This window comes from Cyprinus carpio, chromosome B6 (genome assembly GCF_018340385.1).
Source record: "Cyprinus carpio isolate SPL01 chromosome B6, ASM1834038v1, whole genome shotgun sequence".
NCBI lineage: Eukaryota > Metazoa > Chordata > Actinopteri > Cypriniformes > Cyprinidae > Cyprinus > Cyprinus carpio.
The window spans coordinates 22018286-22031972 of NC_056602.1; the positions used below are offsets into that span (position 1 = coordinate 22018286).

General features: G+C 36.1%; 1 protein-coding gene and 1 pseudogene across 1 annotated transcript; both read left to right on the forward strand.

Moving 5' to 3' along the window:
- Positions 1-2958: 2958 nt before the first annotated feature.
- Positions 2959-7802, forward strand: LOC109097264 (annotated as a pseudogene).
- A 1599-nt stretch (positions 7803-9401) lies between these two features.
- On the forward strand, positions 9402-11172 carry LOC109097481 (green-sensitive opsin-1). The gene is made up of 5 exons (XM_042726289.1): positions 9402-9853; positions 10001-10169; positions 10371-10536; positions 10630-10869; positions 10990-11172. Exons 1-5 carry the CDS (start codon positions 9493-9495, stop codon positions 11101-11103), a joined length of 1050 nt encoding a protein of 349 aa, XP_042582223.1. The 5' UTR covers positions 9402-9492; the 3' UTR covers positions 11104-11172.
- Positions 11173-13687: the final 2515 nt, after the last annotated feature.

The following is a 13687-nucleotide window of genomic DNA, read 5'->3' on the forward strand; positions in this document are numbered from 1 at the left end:
CGTTTCTATTTATCTGTGATTGATTTTCTAAGCATACCTTATGAGTGATTTTGGCAATGATTTAGAAAAGGAAGGTAAGTGTGTTAAAACAATTCACTCTCAATAGCGTAAAGTAGATAATTAGATCTAAGCTATTATTGTTGCCACAGACTGCACTTTGGCCAGAAGTCTTGAGGTAAGGGAATTAGCACCAATATACTGCTATGGCCTGAGGAGACAGCTGTAGCCCTATATTTTAAAGAATATATCTCGTATATCATATTTACATATAAATAAAAATCTTTCTTCAGTTACAGTTATGGTTTTATATTTCAACAATTTTAACAATTTGATACCAAAAAGAAAAACATAATAGCATCATTGTACAAGTGTTCATTCCCATTAAACACAACAAACACACAACATGGTACTGATTAAAAGTTGAACAGTGAACAGTCAGTTCTTGAATTTCATGTGTTGAAAGCAAGAACTGTTCTGATGGGAAATCCTGTCTTGGCTTGTCATGTGTTGTTACTTTGACATGTACCAACTACTTAAAAATTGTTCATGGCAGTGGTGTTCCTTTATGGCCTCTTTCAGCAGCATAATGCACCCTGCTACACTGGAAAAATGGTTCATGAATGATTTGAGGAACATGACAAAGAGTTCAAGGTGTTGCCTTGGTCTCTAAATTTTGCAGATCTCAATCCAATTGAGCATCTATGGGATGTGCTGAATTAACAAATTCAATCCAATGGATACTCCATTTTACAACTTGCACTGCTTATAGGATCTGCTGCTGATGTCTTGGTGCCGGATTACCACAGGACACCTTCAGAGGTCTTGTAAAGTCCATGCCTCCATGCATCAGTGCTGATATAGCAACAAAAGAGCTGAAAAGGAAATGAAAAAACAAACTGAGAATAAAAGTGAAAGGGAAATGAAAGAACATTCAAAAAATCACCATGTAAACTTAAAAAACGGGGTTTCAAAGTGCAAGTTCATGAAAACAATGCTGTTGTCCTCTCCATGTAAACTGGCATGAAAAATACAGAGTTTTTAGTTGTTTTTGCGGATCCGTGTGAACAGGGATCATTTTGACTTCGTTGCCATGTGAATTGTTTTAAAAATGCAAAGAAAAAACTTGTCTTTTTAGAACATTGTTGACATTTAAATGTACCCTTAAGCGGGTGATTTTAATGTTGTGGGTGATCAGTGTATATAGGTTAAATCTAACCATCTGCAAGTAATACAATAAAATATTTTAACTGCACAAACAATTAAAGAAATTAAGGTAACAGGTAAGGTTAAGGTTAGTTTGTGCCAACCCTGGCATCATGAAAGTGGCTTGGATTTTAGTGGTGTTCATCGCCTTATAAACTAAGGGCAAGCTCTGATTTGCTCTGGTACTCATACTACACAACAAGGTTTCTTGTCATCTCTGCACAAACTACAAGACATTTTTTCAAAAGGCAAAAAAGGTGCAGTCAAATTTAATGTGGATGTAGCCTTTATGTAGCACTTTATGTATTTAGTCTAACAGTCTAATTTGATATTTGGCCGGTCAGCCAGCCAGCCTATCTGCCAGTTGCCTTACTACTGTAGGCTATAGGACTAGAGTTTGTATTCACACTGCATGCTTAGCATAGGCTGGCTAATCTTTGTGTATTCCTAGTGAGCAGAATCCCAAACACGACACTAAACCCATTACCTGATTTCCAGCATTTGTTACCCTCTGCAGCTGGATGGCTAAACAAACTTTCAAACAACCCCTGAATGCATCGAACCTGTCATTATCCATTGGGTGTTTCAATGGGTGCCTGATCAGTAAAACACACTCATAAAGCAATTCAATGAAGCAAAGCAGGCTGAAGAATAAAATGATAACAATGCACATCTATCTTTTCTGGTAAATTTGAAACTTGAAATTTGAAAAATACATATATTTTTGATTTATGATCCAAAGCACTCTGTACCAAGATAGGTAGATACATGTGAGTACAGCAGACTGAATTATTTAGTCATATGCAGGCAAGAATATGGTGTGTAATAATGTATGCAGCACAGTTTCAGTGTTTTTCTGCTCCTATATGTTTTTCAGGTTATGAGCGAGGTAATGAAGCCTAATTAAGAAAATAACATTCAGGTATAATAAAAATGAGTTTCCCAGCATGTTCTTCATCTTTTTTTTTTTATTTTTTATGTGTGCTTAAGTTGCCCTTGACTTAAAATAACCTCATTGTTATCTTGTTTACTTGCTTTAACTTGTAACAATAAAGGTTAATGCAAAAGCAAACACTCTTGATATTGCAAATAGTCTGGTGGCCTTCAGTTCTAGCCTGTTTAAACTTTAGAAAAAAAGAATATGCTGAAGAATATTCTCAGCTGTTTTCCAATGAATATGACTGAGATAACACTTTAATATTCAGTGTTAAATCAAAGTTTGTTTTACTGAAGCATCTGCTTTGTCAGTCATGTATGTAAAATCACAAGGGAACATGCCCAAAGCAAAATTCACCTTGATGTTGTTGATGTTTGCAATCAATCCAACAGGCTGAGAAGTAACATGCTGTTGCAACAGTGCAGGTACAATGTGGGCTGCCAGCTTTGTGTTTTGGGTTGAAAGGATTGCACGACTGTTACATGACTAGTATTCCAGTTTCCAGGCCACACTACAATGGAAAAACAGTGTTTTCAAATTTATTCGCTTGGGAGAGCGTCTTCAAAAAGCTCAGTTTTCGCCATCTCAGTAAAGACCAAAAACCAAAACACAAAAAAACAAAACAATCAAAAATCAAAAATGAGCAAATAATAAAAAAAAAATCAAAATCGTGTGTAGATTAAAAGTCATATTTCTTTGAATAGCTAAATAAGACCTAAAGTCATAACCTTCTACTGGGAAAATGTATAAGGATTCTAATGAGTGTTATAGCTTAACTTACCTTAGCTTAACTCAAATTTTACATTTTCTGATTAAGGATGAATTGCACAGAGGATGTAAGCTTTTACATCCCCATGTCTAGGACAGGGCTTGTCCTTTTGAGTACACCCAGTACTATTTAGCAGAACCATGGAAATTCAGTGCTTTGGGGTTCTACATATTTCTGTTGGTCAATTTTTGTTTACCTATCATTGGTCTCACATTGATGGTAACAGCTCAAGAAACTTCGACAGCCAACATTTTGGTCAACTTGGCACAATTGTGGTCATCTGTGGATTCACACTTTATTTCTGCTCCTCATGCATTGAAGTCCTCAGAAGTCCACCAGTAAAACAGAAATGTCAGCCATTCATGCTGGTTCAGGCTTTGGGCTACCAATCGATGTGGTCAACCTTGGTAAACCTGGCTTTCTTTTTAGATTTATGGTTACATTCTACTGCTCCCTTGCTGGTTATATTACTCTGGGTCACACAGGTTGTGCCATTGAAGGCTTCTTTGCTACACATGGTGGTAAGAAGATTTCAGAATAATCTGTTTTGTTGTTTAGGATTCCATGTGATTCCTTTTCATTTTTTTTTTGTCTACAGGCCAAGTTTCTCTTTGGTCTCTGGTTGTGCTTGTCATTGAGACCTACATTGTGGTATGCAAGCCAGTGGGGAGCTTCAAATTATCTTCAAACCATGCAATAGCAGGCATTGTTTTCACAGAATTAATAACCCGTAACTGTTCAGTGTTGCCTTTTTAAGGGTGATCCAGGTAAGTCACTCATGCTAATCAGTGTTACTTTGGAAATGTAATGGGTTACAGATTACAAGTTACCCGATTTAAAATGTAATAAGTAATGTAACTAATTAAATTGCTTTCAAATATTAATCATTTTGAAATATTTAAACCAGGCAGGGTTAACCTTACAATAGTTCTCAAAACTGATTACTGTCAGACTTTCAAAATCCAAAAAGGTGTGTGCAACTTCACACAATCAACAAGGTGCATAGAAAAAGAAGTGTTATATTTTGGACAATACCAGCAACACTTGTGACATCAAGGGGTTGACTTGGTGTCACAAGTGTTGCTGGTATTGTCCAAAATATAGACTTCCAAAATCATTCATCATTTGAATTAAGATCTTAATGTAATTGATATATTGACTTTTCAGCATCATTACAGGTACCCAAGGACGTTTTTCATTAGGGGACAGTGAATTATTTTGCTCTTACAATAAAATGTCAATGCCAATTTTATAATACCAATAATAATTTGTATATATATATATATATATATATAATTTTAAAGCACAATCATTAGATATACTTTAAATATATATATATATATATATATAATTTTAAAGCACAGTCACAAAAAAAAATCCAGACCTTATAACTTTTTACTTTGAGATCATTCTGCAGTTAAATACTGATATAAAATCATTAGATATACTTTAATAGCTATAATAGGCTACTGTTTTGTCAAATAAGCATGTGTTCTATTCTGTGTTCTAAAACAACCTGAAACATTGGTGTCTCATATTTTAAAGCAGTCAATGCAATTTGGGAAAGAAATCAATCGAATCTGTATGTGTGCAAAAATATTCAGACGTATCCCCCTTTGTAATCTTCAACATTTTCATAAGTAACTGTAATTTACACATTTTTTTCTTAGTAACTGTAACTGATTACAGTTACATTTATTTTGTAATTAAATTAAGTAATTCTGTTACTCAGAAAATTAGAATATTGTGAAAAGGTTCAATATTGAAGACACCTGGTGCCACACTCTAATCAGCTAATTAACTCAAAACATATGCAAAGTCTGAGTGCTGTACATGCTTATACTTTTCATGTTCATACTTCTCAGTTGGCCAAGATTTCTAAAAATCCTTTCTTTGTATTGGTCTTAAGTAATATTCTAATTTTCTGAGATACTGAATTTGGGATTTTCCTTAGTTGTCAGTTATTAATCATCAAGTTAAAAGAAATAAACATTTGAAATATATCAGTCTGTGTGTAATGAATGAATATAATAAACAAGTTTCACTTTTTGAATGGAATTAGTGAAATAAAATCAACTTTTTGATGATATTCTAATTATATGACCAGCACCTGTATATTCCGGAAGGAATGCAGTGCTCATGTGGACCAGACTACTAAATCCTGAATACTGCAATGAATCATATGTCATTAACATGTTCGTCTGCCATTTTATATTTCTGGTCACTGTAATTTTCTTCACCTATGGACGGCTTGTTTGCATAGTCAAGGCGGTGTGAAATGTCAATTTAAAAATTCCTGCAAACTATTGGAATATGCCTTGGTTATTTCACTCCCTTAGGCTGCAGCTCAACAGCAGGACTCAGCATCTACCCAGAAAGCTGAGAGGGAAGTGACAAGAATGGTCATCCTGATGGTTTTGGGTTTCCTGATAGCTTGGACCCCTTTTGGAGCTCTCACAGATTATGTTCTTTTAGTCATTGACCAACCTGAGCATCAGAAAAAAAAAAGAAAACTCAAAGTTGAATTAGTTATGCATCTCATATGGTTGTGGTCAGTATGATTAACAAACTGGTGAACTCGTAAATATTTCTTAAAGGAGTAAAAGGCTTATCAGGTTTAATGGGTTATCAGTGAACTTTATGAACTGAAAGTCTAGAATTTATATCTTTGGCCTAAAATGTGAGTATATTTTGTACATAATTAAATAAAAATGGATAGAAATAAATATTGGCATTAAAATGTCTTTGTTTTCATTATTTATGAATTGATTTAAGCTTCAGTTTGGTCACCCACATATACTGTATGATATTAAAACTGAAATTTGTTTACTATAGCTTGTGCACACTTTATTTTTAATAATGACACAATCCATTAGCATCATAAATGTGACCTTTATGATGCTCAGACAAAGCACCATTGGCCAGACACAAGAGCAGACAAAAACAGATTAATCTCCAGGAATGTTCTCTCAAAGTCAGAGCAAACACAGGTCAATAGCACCTTGGCAAGTGGTCCAATAATGGCACTAGAAATTGCCACTGGAATGGCAGGCCACAAAAATGGCACTGGAAAATCCATGACCATATTTAACAATTTTGGACAACTTGCTGTTCAACATAGGAACAGATCCTAGGCTAAAACTATGCACTTTATTTTTCCCATAAGTGTGGGTATGGCCATTTGTAAATGTATTTTGTCTGGCTTCCGGTGTCATCCACTTCCAGCTAATTTTAGCTCTACAAAACAACAAAATTTGCTGCTTGATATTGCAGACTGGTGTTTCTTACCATATTATTTTAATGTCTAGTCTTAATTATAAACACACTGGTTTGTAGCACAAATAGTTTAACCATTTACTGCACTTTGTCACACTTCTCCCTTTTTCCCTACAGCAGCTAATGAATTGGAGATCACATTCACAAAAAAAAACAGCTTACTTCAGCATTAAAAAATATGGTCAATAAAGGCTTTAGTCTGGATGTTAGATATTTTGGATGAAAGACTCTACTGTTCTGCAGCTCATTGGTCTGATTAAAGCTTCAGGTGTTTATGCTACAAGCTTCCAGCTTCTATGGAAGGCAAACATTGCCAAAACTCTTTCTTTTGTATGTGTAGACATGCACATGCAGGCTGTGTTAAGGCATTATCCACCAGTTCCTTCCTAAAGATTGAATACATCACATGGTGAAGGGGTCACCACAGGGTCTGTGCAGAGGACTCATCTGGTTCTCATGGCCTTTGCTGAGGATCTGTGCTGATGGTATAGCTGACGAGGTTTTCACAGGTGACCTGTTTCTAGGGCTCATCTTGTTTTAGTTAAAAGGGACATGACAAAACATGACTTTAGACCAGTGATCCTCAAATCTGGCTCGCAAGATCCACTTTCCTGGAGAATTTAGCTCTAACCCTAATCAAACACACCTGGGTTTGCTAATCAGTGTCTTCAGGATCATTAGAAAATCACAGGTAGGTTTGTTTGATTAGGGTTGGAGCTAAACTCTGAAGGAAAGTGGATCTCACGAGCAGGGGGGCGTTGCACCAAATCCCGGGCCCTATGCATAGGCAGTCCTGATGGGCCCCCATGAAAATATCCAGTTTAAATAATATATATTTCAGACTTTTCAAAGGCCCTCTCTTCCTTTGGGGCCCTGGTAATCAGTACTGGTTTTACCCCCAGTCCGACGCCCCTGCACACCAGCCAGATTTGAGGATCACTGCTTTAGACTGACATCACACAGCACACCATTGCATTATCCCTCATGAGTAAATATAATGTCTGATGTTATGTGTACCATTAAAACAAACTTCATGAATAAACATGACGTCTGATGTTTGTATAGGCTACACATTAATATGGAGAAACAGTTCATCTTAACACGGTCAAATTTCACGTGTTCTGTTTAAAGACATTTGGCCCCATCCGCCTTCCATGAAAAAAATGCCGCGTTAATGCGGACAAACAGCGCGTGATGGCACAGTCAAACTTCATGCGTTCTGTTTAAAAGGTTTTGGCCCAATCTGCCTTCCTTAGGATTTCATCTCGCATCGGAGCAGTATGTTATTTTTGTATCTTGTCTCGTTTTTGTAATTGTTTTAAATAAAACAATTGCTTGTAATTGTAATTGCTTTTCTTGATTTCACACTCACGGAAAACTGACATTCTTGGATATCAACAAACTGTGTTTGTGTTCGCGGTCTGCTTTTCTCCACTGCCTGCTGCTGTGTTTCATCTGCCCACCTGACGGTGTTTTCAGCGCAGTCGCTTCTGTGGATTTCGTGGGGTGGTGGTGGTCGACGTCGTTGTGTGTTCCAATTGGTCGCTTGGGGTTCTGCTCGTCTTGCTTGTGGAGTGGGAGATGAGGGTTAACAAGCAACCTAACACTAAAACTTAATACACTCCTTACTCTCACCTTAATTCGTTTGTATTTTGGATTTTGAGTTGGACATATTCTCACTCAGTTTGACTCACTCTGAATTTGTGTATTGTCTTAAGTTCATGTAGGTTATATTGTTTTGATCCTGTTTATGTTTACTGTTGCTTGTAAAGCGCTTTGAGCTCTAGAAAAGCGATATAGCTAAATTGTATAGCGTATGCTGTATATGCTACCTGTACGTCCAGTTCCTATTTCACTCCAAAATAAAAAGAAAGGAAACCAAAATGATGTTTTGCTACTTTTTAGATATGTTACGTTGTGAATTACAAAACTAGCCTGAAAGATATGTTCACGCTATGTGCACCAATGTGCCACAACCAATGCAGATCCAGAATAATTTTTGTTAGGGGTACTAAAGGTGGCTTTGTTATTCTAAAGGTTTTCTAAATAAATACAAAAAGTTGCCTTTTTATTCTAAATTCTAAACTAATTAAATTCAAACTACTCAACCAACACACACACACACCCAAAACACAAAAAATACATAAATTCTTCCCAACCTAACTCAGACTATGCCTTTCTACTCTCTGCTATACTTCAGTCTCACACTCTTTCACAAAATGAATACAATTAATGAAAACAGACAAATAATTTTTATGAGTCACAAAAAAAAAATAAAAATAAATAAAAAACTGCACTATCAAATTCTGTCATTATTTTACTCACCCATATGTCTTTCAAAACCGGTATAATTTTCCTCTGTGGAACACAAACTACCTACTCTTTACAAATAAAATCAACTGATCCAAAAGTGTAGAAACACAACCTTCCTCCTATACCCTCACTACCACCTCCCCAGATTTTTATAAAATATTATAGCACGAGGTGCACTTTCTTCCGCTGTGTCTCTCCCTACCACTTCCTGTTCGTTATCCATTATACTACAAAGACAGTATCTATTAAAATTACGTTTTTAAAATAGATTTTTATAAAATATTATAGCAGCTTAACATATGATTCGTGCATAATTTTTAAGTCTTCATGTAACTTCTCTGAAGAGCAGACTGACAATTCGTTATCCACTTACAATCACCATCGTGCAGTATATATTTTTAAATAAATCGTATAAAGAATTTTATTATGCTAGTAATTTATTACAAATGAATGTGAGATTACAAAATTATATGCAGGTGGAGGTTCTGTGAGGGGGGCTTAAAAAAAAAAAGACAACCCAAGTCCCACACAGCCACAGATGTGACAGATGCAAAAGTGTAATGTTGAAATAAAATGCACATCAGTGTTGTGTTTTAATATTTTAATATGATTACTACATCAGACAACTATCGCATCTAAATTACACTTTATCCTTGAAATAAATACAGCTTTGTTTAAACTCACTTTGTACTGACAAAAAAATATCCTGGCCTAATTTTCTGAACCAAAAAGTCAAAAGAACTTTCAAAGATCCAAAGCTCTACCGGGTGATTAGCCTGAAACTGATTATGTCTGCTCTTATCATTCAAATCCCACACTGTAACACCCTCCCTATCTTACGTTCCTGGATTTATCCCTTATAAGGAACCTCAGAGGGATATATAAACACTCCTGAAGCATTACTGCAAATAAAGAGCAGGTGAAGAGCAGCCACTCAGCTGTACCACAGCAGCAGATTACATCCTTTTCTAGTCTGGATCACTAGTGGGAAAAGATGAACGGCACTGAGGGAAAAAACTTCTACGTCCCCTTGTCCAACAGGACAGGGCTAGTGAGGAGTCCTTTCGAGTATCCGCAGTATTATCTAGCTGAACCGTGGCAGTTTAAAATTCTTGCCACATACATTTTCTTCCTCATGTGCTTGGGTCTACCCATCAATGGCCTTACATTGGTGGTTACAGCTCAACACAAAAAGCTCAGGCAACCTCTCAACTTTATTTTGGTCAACCTGGCTGTGGCTGGTACCATCATGGTTTGTTTCGGATTCACGGTCACTTTCTACACAGCAATTAATGGCTACTTTGTTCTTGGACCAACTGGCTGCGCGATTGAAGGCTTCATGGCCACACTTGGAGGTGAGGGATATTGCATCATTTTTTTTGGTTGTTGTTGCTGTTTTATTTTAACTGCTGTGAGGAATTCTTTAGGTGAATGTCAATGTGCAATATTGGAAAACTTAACTTGTAGGTGTTCATGAATTTCATATTTTATTTGCTACACAGGAGAAGTTGCCCTTTGGTCACTTGTGGTGCTGGCTATCGAAAGATACATTGTGGTTTGCAAACCAATGGGTAGTTTCAAATTCTCTTCCAGCCATGCTTTTGCAGGAATTGCATTTACGTGGGTAATGGCCATGGCATGTGCGGCTCCCCCTTTGGTTGGATGGTCCAGGTTGGTCTAATAAGACATTCTGCAGTCATTTTGCTATCCAGTGCATTGATTATAACAAACATTTCAGTTGAATGTATATTTGAAAGCAACATGTTTGGTTTATCAATACATAGGAATACAACATTGGCTTGCATTCAATTTAAAGCAGGCTCCGACTACTCGGACTGAAATTTCATAATATCAGGTGCATGTCTTTAACAGATATATCCCTGAGGGAATGCAGTGCTCATGTGGACCAGACTACTACACCCTAAATCCTGAATACAACAATGAATCATATGTCATCTACATGTTCGTCTGCCATTTTATATTGCCAGTCACCGTAATCTTCTTCACCTATGGAAGGCTTGTGTGCACCGTAAAGGCGGTATGAAATGTCACTTTAAAAATTCCTGGAAATTCCCAGTTACTGGAATACTATGTTAAAATTATATCATCCTTGGTTATTTCACTCCCTTAGGCTGCAGCTCAACAGCAGGACTCAGCATCTACTCAGAAAGCTGAGAGGGAAGTGACAAAAATGGTCATCCTGATGGTTTTTGGTTTCCTGATAGCTTGGACCCCTTATGCCACTGTTGCTGCTTGGATCTTCTTTAATAAGGGAGCAGCTTTCAGTGCCCAGTTCATGGCTATTCCTGCCTTCTTCTCAAAAAGCTCAGCCTTATATAACCCTGTTATCTATGTGCTGCTAAACAAACAGGTTAAACATTTATCAGATTTGTCCTGCATATTCCAGACATCCCTTTCCATTTCTACTCTCTCTTCTCTCTCTATTGTCTCTATAAAATAAACCTACTAAATGAAACTTTGTTTCTTACAGTTCCGTAACTGCATGCTGACCACTCTTTTCTGTGGAAAGAACCCTCTTGGCGATGATGAGTCCTCAACTGTGTCCACCAGCAAGACGGAGGTGTCCTCTGTATCTCCAGCATAGACTTTTGGACCTCTCACAGATCATGTTCTTTTAGTCATTGACCAACCTGAGCATCTGAAAAAAAGAAAAGAAAAAAAAAGAAGACAGTTGGATTAGTTTTTGATTGTGTTCACTTTCATCATTAATTTGGTGAACTCAGAAGACACATATATTTGCTGTGTGCAGACTTTAAAAGTATTTATTGGGTGATCAGTGAACATTGAAATTGTGGTTTTATTTTTATGTGCCGGGAGGCTAGCATTTGTATCTTTTGCCTAAAATGTACATATGTATTTTGTAAATAATGAAAAAGAAATACATAGAAATAAACACTGGCATTAAATACTGTTTTTGTTTTTATTATTTACGGAATATTCTATTTGCTCCCACATACTTTATATAAGATACTGAAAGTGATATTTTAACTGTACTACAAGCAATAGTATAGTACACATCATATTTTTTTAATTGAGAGAGATTATCCACTATTCAGACTATAATGTACTGTATAAATAAAGTTTACAAATGTAAACAAAACTTTGGAATGCACAAAAATGTAACAAATTTACAGTCCATCGATCACAGTGTGTTTACATGTCAGACCCAGTATGAAACCACTACAAAAACCACAGCTATTCTAAAATTGCAATTGTGCTAGACTGTGGACTGAAGCAGGGTGATCTTTTTTAACGAGATAAACAGGGTGGACATCAGCACCAATTTCTCATACCATTCTGATCCTGCCAAAAGATCCTGATGTGACCTCCATGAAGCTAACACATAATTCTATTGAGCAGACACTAACAGTTAATTCCAGGATTTAGATTTCTCAAATATAAACAAGAATCAGTAGAACCTTAGCTTAGTATCAAAAATTGCCCTTTTGGAATTCCCAAATGTAGTGAATAATATATTTTTCAAGTCTAGAACAGTCTATATAAACAGTAGCTAGTGGTTTAGTATAATAATGCCCTTCAGGCTGTAATTTTGTCTTCACATGATTGGAGAAAATGGAAAATCCATGGTAACATTCAGGCAGTTTGAAAGATTTTTCAAGCATTCTAACTAGGGAAAATATACAGCAAGCCTTAGAATGGGTTAATAATCCTAAAAAAAATTATATTAAATTAATCAACCCTTGTGTATTGGACATTTCTAAACCACTTTTATTTTAATTTGACATGTCTAATTTTCTTGCTGGTCTTCATAGAGAATTTTAAACAATAACTGTCTTGTATTTTCAGTGGTATCTGTTCTCCTACTTAACCAGAAAATGATGTCAGTAATCACGAATCCTGATTCTGTGAAAGGATGTTCAGTAGCAAGGCTAAGGTGACATTTATGAGAGCATAACAGCATGTGTTGCTTCAAGCAGCTTGACGGGGCAGCAAACTACTATGCCAGGAAGGTTACATTTACAGTATATAATTGCTGCCCTCGCAGCAAAATACTTTAAAATAAGGAAGGCAAAATTATCACAACACCTTTATTTAATCTCTTCAGTCAACTGCTGGCGTTGTTAAAATGATAAATGGTTTCCAATATCAGCAATTCACTCTCACGGTACATGTTTGTTCTGGCTGTCATTTCAACTTTCAGTTCTGCTGCCTATTCAGCCTCATCATCTATGTGCTGCTCAACAAACAGATACAGTATGCACTGGATCAAATGCTTATTTCTAACATTTGACTCACTAAGTGTCATGTGTAAGCATTTTATGAAGTCATTTACTCTTTGCTTTATTGTAGCATTCTAATCTTATTTGTCAGACTGAATGCAACAAGAATCCTATTGGAGATAATAAATCCTGTCAACTGCTGTCAACAAGCAAAAAACAGGAATTTGTCTACACATGTACTATCCCATATCTAGTCTTGCTTTAACAGTATTGCAGAATGTATACTTATTTCTTTATTTGTGTTGATAATGTTAATGCATTTTTTTTTAAATTGTCCTCACAGAACCTTGGTGTCCTCATTGCACATTGAAGTCATGTTGTCTAAGTGTAACTCATCAAGCCTTGACACAACTAACTCTCAAAGGATTACGAGATCAGGCTCTGGTAGTAGGAATGGCATTGACTTCTCAGTGGGCACGACTCAACAAGATAAAGATAAGACAAAGATCTGCTTAAGCCAATTTGCAAGGTGCTCACACAACTGTGGCACTGCACACTAACCTCTGGCTAAAGGAATTATGAGTTTAAACTAATTGGTTTCTCTCTCATGGTGAGAAGCATGCAGCACATTTACATGAAGTCCTGTCGAAGATATAAGTTATGTATATATTTTTTACATAATTAAATAGCTAGATAAACAATATGCAGCCCTAAAAAGCTAAAACACAATTGGGTGATTGTACAGTATTAGCAGTACATTTGAGGCTGAACATTGCCAAGAAACTTTGTTATCACCAATTGTAAATGCATTATGCATATAAAGTCATTTACTAATAAAGCAGTCATAAAGCAGTTAAGTGAAGTTCTTAACTGTATGTATAATAGTGTTCATCATTTGTTTGATTACGTCATTAACTGAATTTAATTGAAAAGCGCTATACAAATAAACTTGAATTGAATTGAATGTATGGATCAGTTATTTATAAG